The following is a 20,655-nucleotide window of genomic DNA, read 5'->3' as shown; positions in this document are numbered from 1 at the left end:
TACTGAAGAAATAAGACTGAAGCCAGCAAATCTATTCCAACCATTTACAGGACAATCACTGATAATAATATTCAGTCATTACAAGCTAAAAACAAACAAATAAATAAAAATGAACTTTAACACATTTAAAAAAAGAAAATTAACATGTTAGTGTCTAGTATTAGAAGTATTATGTAAACTTGTGTTTTATTGTGTCAAATTCTTCATCAGCAAATGTTGCAAAAATAGAAAATAAAACCTATGTTAAGTAAAAATATCCACCAAGTTATTAATATTGTAATATTCATGATCAACATCGTAAAATAACATTTAGTCAACATCATGCAACCCTATTTACTCCACAGGAGAGGAGCCTGATAGATAAAGGCTCTGGCTGCCATTCTACTTTCTAGTAGAAGTACTTGTCTGTAACATTATAAGTGAAATACTTTGTTTTGCTGCCCACGGAGGTCTGAAGACCGCAGTTCGTCTTTCCTGCTGAGCTCTGCAGTTTTCCTGCAGTGAAGCTGACAGACGTTCGTCCTCACACACACACAAACACGCACGCGCACACACACACACACACACACACACACACACACACACACTATGTGTGTAGAAATGCTCAGAAGAGTTTTAACCCATGAACCCAAAATACTTCATGGGGTTTTTGTCAGTTTGTTTTTTATATTTCGCATTTTTCCCTTTGATACTGAATTTTTAGTTGTTTTGTTTATTAATATATAGTTGCTTCTTTGTTGATCCTAAACATAAAGTTACTTCTACATACTATTGAGCTATGGCACACACACACAAACACACACTTTTACTGTTTTATTTATTTTAATTTTTAATATCCATTCATTCATCGTCAACCGCCTATCCTGCGTACAGGGTCGCGGGGGGCTGGAGCCAATCCCAGCTGCCATCGGGTGAAAGGCGGGGTACACCCTGGACAGGTCGCCAGTCCATTGCAGGGCCACACAGACCGACAACCACTCACACTCACACGGGCAGAACATGTAGACTCCACACAGAAAGACCTTCTTCCTGTGAGGCCACAGCGATATCCACCGGACTATATTTATATTTAATATTTTTATGTTAATTGATTTATTTTATTTATTATTTTTTAAAACACACAAACACACACTTTTACTGTTTTATTTACTTTATTTTAAATATTTTTATTTTATTTATTTATTTTTTGTTCAATTTTCTTTTTAATGAACTGTAGGAAATCAATTGTTCTTTTTATTATATTTTTAAGCTTTGGCAATATTGTTGTTTGACATTCATGCCAATAAAGCTGAATTAAAGTGAAACTGAATTGTTAACCAGTGCTGCTGTCTGCACAGTCACACTGTAACAACATACATTTACTCAGGTTCTGTATTCACATAAAATATTAAGGTACTTTACTTTAGAGTATTATACGAACCTCATAGGTGTCGTTTACACTGGGGACGCTGTGGAACAGCCCCACCACTATTTGAAATGGCTAATTTTGAAAGCATAATTTGTTAAAAATGTTCTGCAAAAACAGCTTGCAACAAGAAATGTTAAATAACAAATGAAAATGCTTTAAAGAAAGGTTTATTCACACAATAACAAAACATGCAATGGAAAGTAAATAAGAAAGAAACAAATGTGCTATTTGCAGGTTGAGAGGATCACTGATGTCGTATGTGAGCTTTTTGTAAAATGGCTTTACTGTTGAGGTCAGAGAGTCTGGGGGTGGAGAGCCCAATTACTTTGGAGGCTTTGTTTGTACTGCGTGTCAGTTTGTTGTTCATAAAAAATCAGGCCAGCCAGCTTCTACAGGCCGTGGTTATCTCTCGCCTCGACTACTGCGATGCCCTCCCGGCGGGTCTTCCAGCTTGTGCAGTGAAACCCCAACAGATGGTTGAGAGGCAGCATCTGGTTTTCAACTCATCTCTGCAGAGAACACTTCCTCTAACCTCTAACATGTACTTCCTGTGCTCTTCTTCTTCTGTCTCCTTTCAATTCTCTTGTATTGATTGCACTATTTATTAACTCTTACTTCTTCCCCATTGAGGCGCTAACAGCTCTTCTTACTAGTATCTACTGTCTCTTGTAGATCTCTTACTGTATTGATGCTTGTCTGTTGTTCCTCAAATGTAAGCTGGTTTGGATAAAAGCCAAACGAGTAAATGTAAATGTTCCTATTGGGCACAGTGAGAATGTTGGAGTATTCTTTATTCAGCAGCAGAAGGGGGACAGTTTACTGTCCAGCGTGAGTCCTTGGTTATTGATGCTGCGGGGGTGTGGGTGTAGTTGCGGGCTGTGCGGTTGGTGTGCTGTCCTTTTGTTTTTGCCACATTCAGCTGAAGATGGTTATTTGAGCACCAGTACCGTGAAGTGAGAGACTTATACTTCCACTCAACTACATTTCAGAAGTTACTACTGTACTTTGTACTGCACTACACACAAGAACAGGTTCTACACACGGACCATCACTCTGTTGGAAACCTCCACCTTTTTCCAGGAAAAACACCTAAAATAACAAACCCAAAATGAATCAGGAATATCTCCTCAACCATTGGGCCTAGATGCATAATTCTGGTCTCCTTTGAAAGGTCAGAAGCAAAGGAATATAAACACATTAACATATTTATTTTACATTTACAGACTAAATGGAGATACATATATTTTCATCCTCTTCTGGTAAAAAAGCTACATTTTTAATGCCATAAATCATCATCAAATAGATTATAATGCAACTGAATATCTTCTAATACAACTGGAATACAACTGTAACTGTAAATGTGATGAAAATAAACTAAAATACAACAGTTATCACACAATTTATTTTAAATATACCAGGTGAATGTCCATGTTTTGGCCATATTTACTGTCTAAATGTTAACTTTTATTGGGAGTTTCTTTAAAACTCTATTTATGTCCATGCAACCAAAAACCATAAAGTTTCCAAAGCACTGAAATATTGATAAAAACAGTGAATATTGATCAATATTCCTGTGAGCGAAAGCACTCCCGTGCTTTACAGGCGCATGTACAGCGCACACAGAGTGATTTATGTTGTGATATAAGTTCATTTAGATGCTTGGTGTTTGATGTGGATAAAAATGGTTGGTTTGAGGTTCTGGCTGAGCCTCCTAGCTTCACGGAGGTATGTGACATGTTTAGGGTGACAAAATACTACATCAGACATCGAAAATCGATGTATGCTTAACTGCTTGAGCAGCATCAGACAGTTGGTTAAGTGACGACTACCTGCTGTTGAACACAGATAAGACAGAAACACTAATTATCACCCCTGAAAGCAGCATCCTTCAGATGAAGCAGCATGTTGGTGCCTTAAGCTCGTCTGTCCAGTCGAGCCTCAGGACCTTAGATTTTGTTTTTGATTGAGCGACGTCTTTGGAGTACCTCTCTAAACAATTAGTTAGAAACTGCTTCCTCCAGCTGAGGAATATTTTTTCCAGTCTAAGACCACTGGTGCTACAGGCTGAATCGGAGATGATCATTTATGCTTTTGTTTCTTTATCAGAACTGCTAGAGTTTTAACCAGGACTCCTAAAGTTCTGAGATCTCCAGTTCTGAGATCACTTCACTGACTTCCTGTGAATAAGAGAATCAGGAAAATGTAATTCACGTTAACGGTCTCTTTAACAGGGCTGATAAGTTTGTCTAGCAAACAGGCTTAAAACTAAATGTACTCTCCAGAGAAAGTGAACAGCCGACTCCTAAAAAGTTTTTTCAACGTCGCTGGTTAAACTTACACAGTGCCGAGGGTGCGAGTCACTCTAGCCTGATTGACAGGTTGCCATGGTAATGACTTGTCAATCATAGATAATCCCACCCTGAAGCATACTCTGTTGAAGAAGACTTGAAACTAGCGACTGAGACCATAAACTGTTTACTGAGGGAATAAATCCATTATGTCTTATGGAACCAGACTTCTTTTGCAAACAGAAGTGTCGCCCCCTGCTGGCCGTTAGAGAGAATGTAGGTTTAAGGGATTTGTTTGTTTTAAAATAGTTGGATCACTATTTTAAAGGTTTAGTGTGTAAGATTTAGTGGCATCTAGTGGTGAGGGTTGTGAATTGCAACCATCTGTCCAGTCTACCACTGCCCCCCTAACCTTTTAAAGAGCGCAGGACAGCTACGGTGGCTGACAACAGCACAAAAGGTGTCTCTTCTGAGACAGCAGAGAGTGGCCAGTCAAGAAATGAGGTTTCTTCAGGTGTATTTATTAAGAAATTATATTTACTTAATTATTCAATAAAACCTTATGTTAATGTGACTTGGCCACTGACAGACAACATGGAAAATGTCAAACACTGACAATGTGAAACACTGTCACTGTTTCTGCACCGCAGTCCTTTATAAACCACACATTAGATAAAGGTTAGACAAACACTGACAAGAGAAACACGTTCATTCTCTCTGTGATTATGGACCCTCGCCAAAACTGCCCGCCAACAATAATATCTGGCCCGCTGCCAGATTATGGTGCTTTGATAGCTGCTGAAATAGATTTCAGTCATGACAGCTACAGTTACTCACATCATCACTTCCTCTTTAGTGGAAAATAAAACCTGCAAAATAAAAGCACGAGGAGTTTGTTTATTGTAATGCTTTATTTGGAGTTGAACTGAGTTTTTATTTTGAAAAATTGTTACTGAAGCTAACATCACTGAGGCTAACATCACTGAAGCTAATGTCACTGACATCACTGAAGCTAACGTTACTGAAGCTAATGTTACTGAAGCTAACATCACTGAAGCTAACGTTACTGAAGCTAATGTCACTGACATCACTGAAGCTAATGTCACTGACATCACTGAAGCTAACGTTACTGAAGCTAATGTTACTGAAGCTAACATCACTGAAGCTAACGTTACTGAAGCTAATGTCACTGACATCACTGAAGCTAACGTTACTGAAGCTAATGTCACTGACATCACTGGCACTAATGTCACTGAAGCTAACGTTACTGAAGCTAATGTCACTGACACTGAAACTAACGTCACTGAGGCTAATGTTACTGAAGCTAATGTCACTGACACTGAAACTAACGTCACTGAGGCTAATGTTACTGAAGCTAATGTCACTGACACTGAAACTAACGTCACTGAGGCTAATGTTACTGAAGCTAATGTCACTGACACTGAAACTAACGTCACTGAGGCTAATGTTACTGAAGCTAACATCACTGAAGCTAACGTTACTGAAGCTAATGTCACTGACACTAACGTCACTGACACTAACGTCACTGAGGCTAACATTGCTGAAGGTAATGTCACTGACACTAACGTCACTGAGGCTAACGTTGCTGAAGGTAATGTCACTGACACTGACATCACTGAGGCTAACGTTACTGAAGCTAATGTCACTGACACTGAAACTAACGTCACTGAGGCTAATGATACTGAAGCTAACATCACTGACACTGAAACTGACATCACTGAAGCTAACGTTACTGAAGCTAATGTCACCTACGCTAACGTCACTGAGGCTAACGTTGCTGAAGCTAATGTCACTGACATCACTGGCACTAATGTCACTGACATCACTGAAGCTAATGTCACTGACATCACTGGCACTAATGTCACTGAAGCTAACGTTGCTGAAGCTAATGTTACTGACACTGACATCACTGAAGCTAACGTTACTGAAGCTAATGTCACTGACATCACTGGCACTAATGTCACTGAAGCTAACGTTACTGAAGCTAATGTCACTGACACTGAAACTAACGTCACTGAGGCTAATGTCACTGACATCACTGAAGCTAATGTTGCTGAAGCTAATGTCACTGACATCACTGAAGCTAATGTTGCTGAAGCTAATGTCACTGACATCACTGAAGCTAACGTTACTGAAGCTAATGTCACTGACACTAACATCACTGACACTAACATCACTGACACTAACGTCACGGAGGCTAATGTTGCTGAAGCTAATGTCACTGACATCACTGAAGCTAACGTTACTGACGCTAACATCACTGACACTAACATCACTGAAGCTAATATTACTGAAGCTAATGTCACTGACACTGACACTAACGTCACGGAGGCTAACGTTGCTGAAGCTAATGTCACTGACATCACTGAGGCTAACGTTGCTGAAGCTAATGTCACTGACATCACTGAAGCTAACATTACTGAAGCTAATGTCACTGAAGCTAACGTTACTGAAGCTAACGTTACTGAAGCTAATGTTACTGAAGCTAACATCACTGAAGCTAACGTTACTGAAGCTAATGTCACTGACATCACTGGCACTAATGTCACTGAAGCTAACGTTACTGAAGCTAATGTCACTGACACTGAAACTAACGTCACTGAGGCTAATGTTACTGAAGCTAATGTCACTGACACTGAAACTAACGTCACTGAGGCTAATGTTACTGAAGCTAATGTCACTGACACTGAAACTAACGTCACTGAGGCTAATGTTACTGAAGCTAACATCACTGAAGCTAACGTTACTGAAGCTAATGTCACTGACACTAACGTCACTGACACTAACGTCACTGAGGCTAACATTGCTGAAGGTAATGTCACTGACACTAACGTCACTGAGGCTAACGTTGCTGAAGGTAATGTCACTGACACTGACATCACTGAGGCTAACGTTACTGAAGCTAATGTCACTGACACTGAAACTAACGTCACTGAGGCTAATGATACTGAAGCTAACATCACTGACACTGAAACTGACATCACTGAAGCTAACGTTACTGAAGCTAATGTCACCTACGCTAACGTCACTGAGGCTAACGTTGCTGAAGCTAATGTCACTGACATCACTGGCACTAATGTCACTGACATCACTGAAGCTAATGTCACTGACATCACTGGCACTAATGTCACTGAAGCTAACGTTGCTGAAGCTAATGTTACTGACACTGACATCACTGAAGCTAACGTTACTGAAGCTAATGTCACTGACATCACTGGCACTAATGTCACTGAAGCTAACGTTACTGAAGCTAATGTCACTGACACTGAAACTAACGTCACTGAGGCTAATGTCACTGACATCACTGAAGCTAATGTTGCTGAAGCTAATGTCACTGACATCACTGAAGCTAATGTTGCTGAAGCTAATGTCACTGACATCACTGAAGCTAACGTTACTGAAGCTAATGTCACTGACACTAACATCACTGACACTAACATCACTGACACTAACGTCACGGAGGCTAATGTTGCTGAAGCTAATGTCACTGACATCACTGAAGCTAACGTTACTGACGCTAACATCACTGACACTAACATCACTGAAGCTAACATTACTGAAGCTAATGTCACTGACACTGACACTAACGTCACGGAGGCTAACGTTGCTGAAGCTAATGTCACTGACATCACTGAGGCTAACGTTGCTGAAGCTAATGTCACTGACATCACTGAAGCTAACATTACTGAAGCTAATGTCACTGAAGCTAACGTTACTGAAGCTAACGTTACTGAAGCTAATGTTACTGAAGCTAACATCACTGAAGCTAACGTTACTGAAGCTAATGTCACTGACATCACTGGCACTAATGTCACTGAAGCTAACGTTACTGAAGCTAATGTTACTGAAGCTAACATCACTGAGGCTAACATCACTGAAGCTAATGTCACTGACATCACTGAAGCTAACGTTACTGAAGCTAATGTTACTGAAGCTAACATCACTGAAGCTAACGTTACTGAAGCTAATGTCACTGACATCACTGAAGCTAACGTTACTGAAGCTAATGTCACTGACATCACTGAAGCTAACGTTACTGAAGCTAATGTTACTGAAGCTAACATCACTGAAGCTAACGTTACTGAAGCTAATGTCACTGACGCTAACGTCACTGAGGCTAACGTTGCTGAAGGTAATGTCACTTACATCACTGAAGCTAACGTTACGGAAGCTAATGTTACTGAAGCTAAACTCACTGACACTGACATCACTGAAGCTAACGTTACTGAAGCTAATGTCACTGACACTAACGTCACTGAGGCTAACGTTGCTGAAGGTAATGTCACTGACACTAACGTCACTGAGGCTAACGTTGCTGAAGGTAATGTCACTGACACTAACGTCACTGAGGCTAACGTTGCTGAAGGTAATGTCACTGACACTGATATCACTGAGGCTAACGTTACTGAAGCTAATGTCACTGACACTGAAACTAACGTCACTGAGGCTAATGATACTGAAGCTAACATCACTGACACTGAAACTGACATCACTGAAGCTAACGTTACTGAGGCTAATGTTACTGAAGCTAACATCACTGACACTGACATCACTGAAGCTAACGTTACTGAAGCTAATGTCACTGACACGTCACTGAGGCTAACGTTGCTGAAGGTAATGTCACTGACACTAACGTCACTGAAGCTAACGTTGCTGAAGCTAATGTCACTGACATCACTGAAGCTAACGTTACTGAAGCTAATGTCACTGACATCACTGGCACTAATGTCACTGAAGCTAATGTCACTGAGGCTAATGTTACTGAAGCTAACATCACTGAAGCTAATGTCACTGAAGCTAACGTTACTGAAGCTAATGTCACTGACATCACTGAAGCTAACGTTACTGAAGCTAACATCACTGAAGCTAACGTTACTGAAGCTAATGTCACTGACGCTATCGTCACTGAGGCTAACGTTACTGAAGCTAATGTCACTGACACTGAAACTAACGTCACTGAGGCTAATGTTACTGAAGCTAATGTCACTGACACTGAAACTAACGTCACTGAGGCTAATGTTACTGAAGCTAAACTCACTGACACTAACGTCACTGACACTAACGTCACTGAGGCTAACGTTGCTGAAGGTAATGTCACTGACACTAACGTCACTGAGGCTAACGTTGCTGAAGGTAATGTCACTGACACTGATATCACTGAGGCTAACGTTACTGAAGCTAATGTCACTGACACTGAAACTAACGTCACTGAGGCTAATGATACTGAAGCTAACATCACTGACACTGAAACTGACATCACTGAAGCTAACGTTACTGAGGCTAATGTTACTGAAGCTAACATCACTGACACTGACATCACTGAAGCTAACGTTACTGAAGCTAATGTCACTGACACGTCACTGAGGCTAACGTTGCTGAAGGTAATGTCACTGACACTAACGTCACTGAAGCTAACGTTGCTGAAGCTAATGTCACTGACATCACTGAAGCTAACGTTACTGAAGCTAATGTCACTGACATCACTGGCACTAATGTCACTGAAGCTAATGTCACTGAGGCTAATGTTACTGAAGCTAACATCACTGAAGCTAACATCACTGAAGCTAACGTTACTGAAGCTAATGTCACTGACATCACTGAAGCTAACGTTACTGAAGCTAACATCACTGAAGCTAACGTTACTGAAGCTAATGTCACTGACGCTATCGTCACTGAGGCTAACGTTACTGAAGCTAATGTCACTGACACTGAAACTAACGTCACTGAGGCTAATGTTACTGAAGCTAATGTCACTGACACTGAAACTAACGTCACTGAGGCTAATGTTACTGAAGCTAAACTCACTGACACTAACGTCACTGACACTAACGTCACTGAGGCTAACGTTGCTGAAGGTAATGTCAATGACACTAACGCTGCTGAAGCTAATGTCACTGACATCACTGAAGCTAACGTTACTGAAGCCAATGTCACTGACATCACTGGCACTAATGTCACTGAAGCTAACGTTACTGAAGCTAATGTCACTGACACTGAAACTAACGTCACTGAGGCTAATGTTACTGAAGCTAATGTCACTGACACTGAAACTAACGTCACTGAGGCTAATGTTACTGAAGCTAACATCACTGAAGCTAACGTTGCTGAAGCTAATGTCACTGACATCACTGAAGCTAACGTTACTGAAGCTAATGTCACTGACATCACTGAAGCTAACGTTACTGAAGCTAATGTCACTGACATCACTGAAGCTAACATCACTGAAGCTAACGTTACTGAAGCTAATGTCACTGACATCACTGAAGCTAACGTTACTGAAGCTAATGTTACTGAAGCTAACATCACTGAAGCTAACGTTACTGAAGCTAATGTCACTGACGCTAACGTCACTGAGGCTAACGTTGCTGAAGGTAATGTCACTGACATCACTGAAGCTAACGTTACTGAAGCTAATGTCACTGACACTGAAACTAACGTCACTGAGGCTAATGTTACTGAAGCTAAACTCACTGACACTGACATCACTGAAGCTAACGTTACTGAAGCTAATGTCACTGACACTAACGTCACTGAGGCTAACGTTGCTGAAGGTAATGTCACTGACACTAACGTCACTGAGGCTAACGTTGCTGAAGGTAATGTCACTGACACTGATATCACTGAGGCTAACGTTACTGAAGCTAATGTCACTGACACTGAAACTAACGTCACTGAGGCTAATGATACTGAAGCTAACATCACTGACACTGAAACTGACATCACTGAAGCTAACGTTACTGAGGCTAATGTTACTGAAGCTAACATCACTGACACTGACATCACTGAAGCTAACGTTACTGAAGCTAATGTCACTGACACGTCACTGAGGCTAACGTTGCTGAAGGTAATGTCACTGACACTAACGTCACTGAAGCTAACGTTGCTGAAGCTAATGTCACTGACATCACTGAAGCTAACGTTACTGAAGCTAATGTCACTGACATCACTGGCACTAATGTCACTGAAGCTAATGTCACTGAGGCTAATGTTACTGAAGCTAACATCACTGAAGCTAACGTTACTGAAGCTAATGTCACTGACATCACTGAAGCTAACGTTACTGAAGCTAATGTCACTGACATCACTGAAGCTAAAGTTACTGAAGCTAATGTCACTGACATCACTGAAGCTAACATCACTGAAGCTAACGTTACTGAAGCTAATGTCACTGACATCACTGACACCAACGTCACTGAAGCTAACGTTACTGAAGCTAATGTCACTGACATCACTGACACCAACGTCACTGAAGCTAACGTTGTAACATAGTTAATTGAGCGGTTTCACACAATTCAAAATGGATCTAAACATTAGTTGTCTCTCGACGTTGACTACCGTACATAATAAGGTCCCATGGGGCGGGAGACGAAGGGGAGGGACTTAGGATCCCTAAAATGTAGGGAATTACGAAGTATATGTGGAGGAGAGAGGTTCAATGAAAGTTAAGTTAGAACTGAGATCAGAGAGAATCATCCTTTAATGAAAGAAAACAGGTATCACCTGATTCATACATGAGTCATCACAGGATCTACAGATACATAATGTAAATGACGTGTCAGCAGTTAAACCGGTGCATATAGGATTTAACAGCTACCACGATGGGGAATCTTCTACTGTCCAACAAACAGCCAGGGAACGAGGCAGAAAAACGAAACAGACTGTTATGAAGGAAAAACACCAACATGGTATAAAGGCAGAAACACAGCAGGAGGTGTGCTGAACAGCAGGTGACCTCCTCAGAAGTTTTCCTTGTAGAATTTGAAGCCGAAGTGTTCGCACTGAGCTTTGATGACTTTGGCCAGCGCAGGAGCGCCGCAGTAAAACACGTGGACTTTGCCTTTCTTCTCCTCAGACACTTTCTGAAAGACCTGATGCACAACAACAACAACATGTTTGAAATGCAACAAACAACAACAAGAATTACATTTACTTTGAACAACCATTAGTGGAATAAATACCAGTGTGCTTCACAGCTGTACAGCAGTCCTATTGATCAGAAAGTGAACCCTCTCTTTGAAGCAACATTAAATGAGGAAAAGACGAAATATTAGGCCTGACCTAAAAATTGAAGTTTAAAGCCCCAGATGTACTTGCTGTTAACCATCCTTTGGAGTGTAGGTTGTGCACATCTCCAGAAATTAACGCTATGCGTCCGCGAGATGCAATTCAGCACATGAACGTTGGGACAGTACATCGATCTGACCGGCAGGTCAGCAGGACTCCACTGTTACAGACACAAGCCCAGGTGGTGAATGTCTGCACTGGGTTGGCCAACCGCCATTAAATGCAGAAGGTCAGCAGCAGACTTATAAAAGGAGATTTATGGCGGGATGTTTACAGTAAAACTCCTTGAGCTAGTCTGCAATTACCAAGATCGTTTTGATGCCTCATTAAAATCAAAACCTCCTTGAGTGACACTGTGTTTGGTTGGTTTATGTTGTGCAAATTCGGAGGTTGTCAAGGAAAGTAATCCGGTGTCGGCGAGGGATGATCCGACCCTGATCTGCCCCCTGGAAAATTCATATATTCATATATAGTGGATACATTTAAAGATAGTAAACTGCAGCTTCTGAGGACACAGCAATAGCCTACAGATTGTTTGATTGTATATATAGATTGTATTAGTTTTAGCCTGTGGCAAAACATTTGTATTGAATGTTGATTAATGTTTCTCCGTCACTTAGCAAATAAACAATACATTTTTAAATATGGGGTTTAAGTAGTCATGTGACTTTGACAACACAGGTTTAAAGCTGTCTAATGCCAACCACATAGTAGAGGAGAACTGAGCTGTCTACATATAGCTTGTTAGCTTAGCTCGTTACGCTAATTAGCCAGATACGAGCAGCCCCAAGCTGCTAACGATGCAAAGTTAACGGGAGATAGTGTGTTCTAACCGCAGCTTTTAAGGAGTCAAAGAGAGAAGCCAAAATGTATTAGATTAACCTTAGTGTTAGACATTAGGGTGATAATGCTTCGAAGAAAAGGCATCTGTGTGAAGTTGTAAGTAAAGGCTCAGCTCTCAGTTAGCTGACGTTATGTTCACGGTGAATTAAAACTTTAAAATAAATAAACGGGCGATGTGAGATTTAGCTACATCCTGTAACGGAGTCACTGTTCAGTTAGATACTACTCAGATACTATTTTAAGTGGTTGCACCTGATCCCGATGGACAAGAAAGGTTTAAAGGCAGAGAGCCGAGAGGGGAGCGGCTGCGGAGTTCTGCCTGAAACTGTCACACCGAGGAGAGCCGTGCACCTCCAAGTGTTACTGTTTAAAAACAATAACGTAACACTATTCTTTGTGGGGTTCATCAGTGGGGATGATTGATTCAAAGTACATATTAAACGCAGTTTAGAGTCATCAGTAAGTTATTACACTTAGTAGATGTTGCATTCCCTGACATTCAGCAAACACTCTGAGGTGATAACTGCGTTTGATCAGCGACGTTTCTGATAAGGAGCTTAAGAGGTGGAACAGATGTTGTTCTACCTGCAGAGATTTGCATCCACCTTTTTGTCAGAATATAATGCGCGTTATGCCTGCAGACAGGTAGCTGGGCAGTAACTAGGGCGATGGTTTAGTTAAGGCGAGAAAGTAGCTGTGTGAGAGCCGCCTCTGAGTTTGTTTGGTGGGTTAGAATTTACCAAAAAAGTAGTACAGTACAAGAAGAAATATAAAATAAGATCCTTATAATAAACATTCAATAAGATCTGACTTGAGTAGTCAACAGGTGTCCAGCAGAAAACTGTATATTGCACATATTAGTAAACGGTGTATTTCACATTGCCACCCCTAATTACTGTCACATGCCAGAAAGGTTATCATGCTGATGCGATCTCAGAGTTCAGCAGCTTTATGGCTCTTTGGAAGAAGCTGCTCAACTGTCTACCCATTGTCGTCTTTACAGGTGCCAGAGGAGCTGATTGCAGAACCTTCCAGATGTGATTTGCTGTGTCCAGCTCTTCAGGAGAGAACAGCTCCAGCTTCCAGCTCTACAACTCCTGCTTTGTGCAGGCTTTTCTTTTTATTCACAACACCTAAACACTACTGATGTGAAATTATGGTGCTGGGTTCTTATCAACAGATTCTATCTGTCTTACAACACATTTCAAGTCATACAAAACTACCTTTACATTTGTAACCTTTTAATGTTGATGTTTTCATGAATGCAAGACAAGAGTTTTCATTAGGAATAAACATTTAGGAATACTTTGCTATAAAATGTATCAGACTAATTATACATAATAAAATCATTCTTCATTCATCATCAGTTTCATATTTTAATTTTAAATAGTGTGATCTAAACTTAACAATATATTATAGTTAACAGCTGTAAATGAAAATATTAAGATGTTACTTATAGGCTAACATTTTACATATGTTGGTAGAAAGTAAAAAAATGAAAGGTTGATGTTATATACGGTTTTATTTTGACATTTCTTTAAGAGACAAATGTGACATTGACTATCAAGTTACTCTGTTGTGGAAAAACAAAGAATTATCTGCACACTGAATAGTTTTGAAGCCCTGTAGGAGGTGTCATTTATTGCGACCTCTGAGAAGCTCTTGTGTGGTTTACATAGTATAGACTCACCTATTTACTACATGTGCATTCGGTCAGCTCTGAGACCTCAGAGTTTGCAAGGTCACAATAAAAACCAGCTAGTGGGATTTAAAATTACTCTGTGCAGATCATTCTTTGTTTCCCACATTACGCTGTGTTTAAACTAGACTTATATCAGAGCAGCAAACAAGGCACTCTTCAGAAACTTCAGGCTCTGTTATACAGTATATGGGTACTGGGTGTAGACAATATTGGACAATACTTAAAAGTCAAAGTAAACAGAAGGAGAGAACGCCTTTCCACGTCTGTCCACCCCATCAACACAATGAGGACTCCAGGTCTCTGCAGCTCTCTGGCAGCAGGTGGGACATGTGATCCACAGTGTGACTCTGGGAGGAAAATGTGTAATAAATTCTTCAGGTGATAAAAAATATAAAGTAAATACAGATGAGTCTTTCAAACACTTTTTTTCCTTTCATCTTGATGAATACGGTTTACAGCTCATGGAAATAAAAACTCCACTATCTTAAAATGTAGTAAAATTTTAGAATAAAGACATTTCAGTATTATAAATGATACAGAAATGTATACTAGAGAAGAGCTCTCTAATCAGCTACTTCACTCAAAACACCTGCAAAGGTTTCTGAAGCCTGTAATCTCTCAGTCTGGTTCTGGTGCCTTTAAATGTTTTTGTGTTGTCCTTTAAGTAGCCAAGACTAGTAACATTATTTCAGACTCAAAGTTTAAGCTTTCAGTAGCAGATGTGGAGGCATCAGAACCTCAACAAGAATCTTATTACAAATATAAAAAGTATCTTTCTCTCTCAAATGTCCTATTCCAGACAATAATCCCACACAGCCCTGCCGACAGCAGCAACGTTACTCAAAATATGGGGAATTAATTAACGTGATAACAGCGATGGCTACAAGTTACAAGTTATACAGCTTCCATCATGTAACTAAGGACTCTACCGCTAACGTTAGCTTATTACATTTCTTACAAGTAACATACTGAGGTGACGTCTCGTAACCGCTCCTAACCAACAGTATGTAAAAGGGTTAACCGATTTGCTTCAAATTGTTCGTTTGAGCTGTAATGTTAAGTAAACTTAAGGCAATTAATAACTGATTCATAGTTATCTGTTAACGTTGGTCTCAACAAAATCTAACGTTAAATAATAACGTAACTAAAAAATAACGTTACCACATTTATATATTAAAAAGCATTTAAAACCTTGTGAAGTATAATGTCAACAACAGATATGTGTTATTTTAATATTTTCCGGTGTCTTACCTTGACTGTGAGCTGGTAACGACCATAAACTGGTAACACGGCCACAGGTTCCAACCTCCACCGTACAGCACCGGCGGTTTAGAAGCTACCTTTGCAGAGTAGCATATAGCATCAGCTCCTTAGAGGGAGCTAACTCGGTCACGTCGAGCTAGGCGTGAGTGGTTTCAGCAACACGTCACCTCAGCTCCACCTACGACCCGCCTCTTGGCCCATTTTTGGTTATCCGGGAGTGACCCGCCAATTTTGAGCTTCAAAATGGCTCTTCAGAAACCAACGGGTGACGTCACGGACGCTACGTCCATTTTATATACAGTCTATGCGCATGTCTGATATTTAGCTATCACATACTGTATATAGTTTCACATAGTGTATATATTTTTGTATCAACCAATGAGAGTGAGCTGAGCAGGAAGTGTCCCCAGCGTGTTGTGTATCTGCTCTATAAAATGTAGAAACCTACTGATTCCCTCTTCTCAGGCTCGAGTTCAACCACAGTTTGATTCTCTTTTGTTTTTCTGTGTAAAACTCAGCACACGAGGTCAACCAGCTGACGACAACAGTCTACCTCCATGTTTGTTTCTGTCTGAAGTCACGTTTGATCACGCGAGATGTGTGTGAAGGTTCTCAGTTATCCACAGAAGGTTAAAGTCAAGGGCAACTGCACTTGGTTGAAGATACTAGAAGATGTTTCGTCTCTCATCCAAGACTCCTTAAGTTCCGACTCACTGGTAGGGAAACTCCGCTATTTAACCTCTGTGGAGTTCTTAGCTAGGATTATCTATACCGCTGGTTCGTTAGTGTTCCTTTGACTTTAACCTTCTTCGGACACGCGAGATTTTGTGAGATCTCAAATCCCCGGAACCGCCACTCTGAAAGCGTTTAGTATAAACGCAGAGTGTGTGGTCCTGCGTCTGGACGGAACCGTCTGGTGTGTGTGTGGTTAGGAATAAAATATTTATACTCTCTATTATGCAAATTCAATTACATTTAACACAGTCAATGAATGCATTGGTCAATCAATAGAGGATTGATCAACAACAATAGTTTGATTATCTGTAGATTGTTTCGGTCATTAATCGAGCAAACATGCTCAACATCCTCTGTTTTATATCTCAGCGAACGGAACAAGACCTTTAGAGACGTCACTTAGTGATTGACATGTGTCACAGTGTTAATCAATTAATAAAACTAGTACACAGATTCATCAATAATGAAACTAATCGTTAGGAACAGCCCTACAGTATACAAATCCGTGTATGGTTCATTCTTTCATTATTTCGTTTCAAAAAACCAAGTTGTTTTTTCTGTTTTAAAACCAAAACGGAAAACCAAAAAACAGACATCTGTTTTGTTTGATGATTTGTGTAGCTTCGTGTGTTCCACTTTGGGCGATGGCGGTGCCTGATTAAATGTAATAAAGACGAGCTTGAACATCAACATAAGCGGGTTTTTAGTTAGAAAATCAGGACATTATAATAGCCTACAGCTGCAGTATATAATACTGGCTAAATGTTCAGTTTGGAACTCACTAGCAGCTGGAACAGGACGCTTTCCTGAGGATCCTGCAGTTTTTAAGATTTCTTCAGTATCAAATTAACTCAGTGATAGTTGTCAGTACATCCAATGGTACACAGCAAACACGAACTGTTATTAGGTAAATCGGCGAGCTGTATATTAATGAATCATACACAGAATAAAATGTTGAGTAATATCCGTTCAGCTTCTCTGCACTGTTTTCACCTGACCTTTATTTTCTTTGTGAGATGGAAGAATATAGAAAGTTGCGGCGCTGCGGAGAGCCTCCAGCTGCAGGAACACATGGATTATGTAAAATCAGGAGCTCAGACTTCATCCAGCCAGAGGGAACGACCACTGAGCGTCCAGAGCGCCGGTTCCCCTGGCAACACGACCCATAGTCGGGCTAACGGAGGGAGAGCGGGGGGCTGGAGCGTACAGGGCGAGGGAGAGGAGGTCGCAGCCTGGCCGGAGCCTCGAGAAAGAAACCCATGATAAACATATTCAGGTATTTTCTTAGATCGCTCAGGTAACCAGCTGCTTCAGATCAGCCCAAAACAAAATGCTTCCTTGATGCTGACGTAGAATTTTGAGTGTTCGAGTTTCTGTAATACAGTGCTCACTTCTACAATCATATTCCCCACAGTTGATATGTGATGCGACCTGAAAAGAAATAGCCTTATATAAAATTAAAGTGCGTTACAAACTCTGATAGGCCCTGATCATGCATCGAGTCGGGGATAGAAGATAGAACAAAATGCAGCTCCTTTGTTTCCGTCATGGGTTTAAAACAGAAAAACAAAACAGATGTCTGGTTTTTGGTTTTTCCATTTTGGATTTAAAACAGAAAAAAATAAAAAAACAAGTCCTTTTCTTTTTTTCCCGATTTGGTTTTGAAACGAAATAATGAAAGAACGAACATGGATTTATAGAGTATATGTATTATATATCATTACATTAGAAATTTGCATGAAGTCTCCTATTGTGGGAGTAAAGTGAACGACAGCACATGACGGTGTGTCCTCACCTTCCCCCACTCGGGTCGTCCAGGTTGGGTTCTGGTCCTCAGTCCAGTGATGGAGTCCACCTTCTCCTTCTTGGCCAGAAGGTCCAGCGCCATCTGCAGGCCGATGGCCTTCATGTCGTTCTTACCGAGAGCTGACGTCATGTACATGTGCATCTCCAGGAAGCGGCCTGACAGGCGACAGACAGAGCTGTTATTATCCTGATCAGCCGTCTAACATGGCTTCCTTCACGCATCACTCTGTCCCACCTTCTGGCTCTTCGTCAGCCTGGTCCATCTCCAGTTTGGTCAGTAAGCTGACAAACCATTCGAATGACTTCTGGTCTCTGTTGATCCAGATGAAGTCGACCTGCAGGGTCCAAAATCAGAAACGGCTTTATTTCCAAGTAGTTTTTAGACGTACAAAGTATTTGATTGTGGCGGCCTAAAATACCCGAGTTTGCAGCAGCTTTGCTAAAAAAAAAATGCCATGAAAGTTGCGCTTTTTTTTTACAATGAAATTGTGGAAATAAGTGACAACCGCCCTCCGGGACATGGCGGGCCTAACCTGTTGTATTTGGTTTTTGGGGTGGGAGTGAAGTGAAGAGTGAATGTGGTGCCCTCTCCTGGCTGATGAAGTCATTGTTGATGACGATGGTCAATAACCTACTACAGGGAAACTCAGCTATTTAACCTCTGTGGGGTTGTTGTCAAGATCATCTGTACCGCTGGTTCGTTAGTTCTCCTGGCTGTTGTTACGACAGTCGTTAGAACCACCCGAGGCCAAGTCTGAACGACCATCGTTGGTATCTTCACCTAAGGCCAAGAGGTGATGAAAGGACAGCATTGTAAGTGGGGGATAAGTGGCGGCGTAGACAACCTCCTCTGTTCAGGGACGGCTTCTCAGCCCTGGTGTAGATGCTTCCTTGACACCTCTTTCAAACCATCCATCCTCTCTAAAATGTGCACCTGGTGGTCCTCAAATAAGAGTCCTCTGCCCTTCAGATGTTAATGAACTGCTGGGTTCATCACTTCCCTGGAAACTAAACAATCGTTCACTCTTGGCCAACGATGGTCCTTCAGACAGCCTGGAGCAATAACGAACCAGCGGTATCGATCATCTTCACCCCACAGAGGCTGAAAAGCTGAGTTTCCCTACCAGTCAGTCAGAGCCGAAGAAGTCTCTAGGATGAAGGATGAAACTTCTTCTAGTAAGATGAACCAAGTTGCCCCTGATTTTAACCACCCTTGGATAACTATGACCTGGATGACTGAGAACCTTTATAGACATTTTTCAATAAATGGCCATGATAGGTCAGATTTGTGGTGCAAGTCATGCTGAATTCACAGGGAGTTGAATTTGTGTTAATAGGTGTTATCGCAACATCACGCAATCCTAAAGGAACTGATTAACTTCTGTTCACATCGAATACATTTTATTAAGCTCCATGTGTGTAACTGCACATCCCCGATAACTGGTGTTTTCTTACTTTGCGTAACTTCATGTCGCTGTCTTTGATGTTCTCACACCACGAGTAGCTGCAGTTGGGACAGTTCTGCTTCCTCATGCGGTATCTGAAGGAAACAAACCACATCAGCTTACAGGACTTCACTCAGGCCCCATCCACGCTACTCCGTTTCAGTTTAAAAATGTTTGAGTTTTAAAACGACTACGATCTCCGTCCACAGAAGCGTTTTAGCTACATTAAATTTAAAATTAAAACGCACAGCTAGTGGCCGTTCAGGTACACTGGCCATGCGCATGCCGTTGTAAACATGAAGCAGATGGTTTGTTCTGTAGTTACAGAAGATTTGGTGAAAGAATAAAGTACTGCAGACGAAGAACCAGATTCTATTTTGCATGGACCAATAACGAGCTGGTACTGTTACTGAATGTAACACGGGACTCAAGAGAGACTGTGGCGTGCGAGCTGTGTTACTAGTCTTGTAAAATGCCTTCAGCAATATCATTAATTCGTTTTACCTCAGTCACAGATGCCAACACACTCGGCTTAATAAAGGCAATGATCAAGCTGCGGTCAGCGATCGATTTTTGTTTGTTTTACTGGGCTATGGGTAAAATTGTATTTGATCACAGAGCTGGGCGCAGCGCATATATTCACTCAGCACCTCCTCTCGCTCTCTCTCCCTCTCTCTCTCGCCACAGTTTCGCTGTCATTCTGTGGGAAACCCTGTGTTTAATGTTTACAAACAATAATTGGGATTCATGTTGACGAATGTTGGCAGGAGGGAGAGTGTGAGCATTCTCACTGTAACAACCCTGTCCATTATTTGGTGACTGGTGCCCTACAGGCCTTTTTGCTATGTTGGTTATGAAGTAATATATTTCACCGTGCTGTCCACCTTATGATGGCCTGCATTAAAGCAACACGGGGGGCAGAGTCAGAGATGCGCTTTTTGTAGTCCATCTTCAGGACATTGTAGTTTCATCACGGCAGGTCACGTCAGTAAAATCCAGGATTGCGTCATTACGTCACCTAGAAAAGAGCAGTCGGATTCTCCTTCACTTCTTTCCTTGACCTCATGACGTTTTCCATTG

The 20,655-nt window shown here is 41.1% G+C and overlaps 1 protein-coding gene across 1 annotated transcript in view; it reads right to left on the bottom strand.

Moving 5' to 3' along the window:
• Positions 1-11,176: 11,176 nt before the first annotated feature.
• nox5 (NADPH oxidase, EF-hand calcium binding domain 5) overlaps positions 11,177-20,655 on the bottom strand; it is a 32,055-nt gene continuing 22,576 nt past the window's right edge. Inside the window, exons 13-16 of the mRNA XM_038705091.1 lie at positions 19,586-19,670; positions 18,366-18,465; positions 18,120-18,286; positions 11,177-11,585 (exon numbers count right to left, since the gene is read on the bottom strand). Coding sequence (XP_038561019.1) covers positions 11,454-11,585; positions 18,120-18,286; positions 18,366-18,465; positions 19,586-19,670 — 484 coding nt within the window. The 3' untranslated portion in view covers positions 11,177-11,453. The remainder of the gene's footprint in view (positions 11,586-18,119; positions 18,287-18,365; positions 18,466-19,585; positions 19,671-20,655) is intronic.

This window comes from Micropterus salmoides, unplaced genomic scaffold (assembly GCF_014851395.1).
Source record: "Micropterus salmoides isolate LMB-PRFRI ecotype aquatic unplaced genomic scaffold, ASM1485139v1 Ms_hic_scaffold_8, whole genome shotgun sequence".
In the NCBI taxonomy this organism is placed as follows: domain Eukaryota; kingdom Metazoa; phylum Chordata; class Actinopteri; order Centrarchiformes; family Centrarchidae; genus Micropterus; species Micropterus salmoides.
Note: the sequence above shows the minus strand (reverse complement) of the source record. Positions and strands in the feature narration are given on the sequence as shown.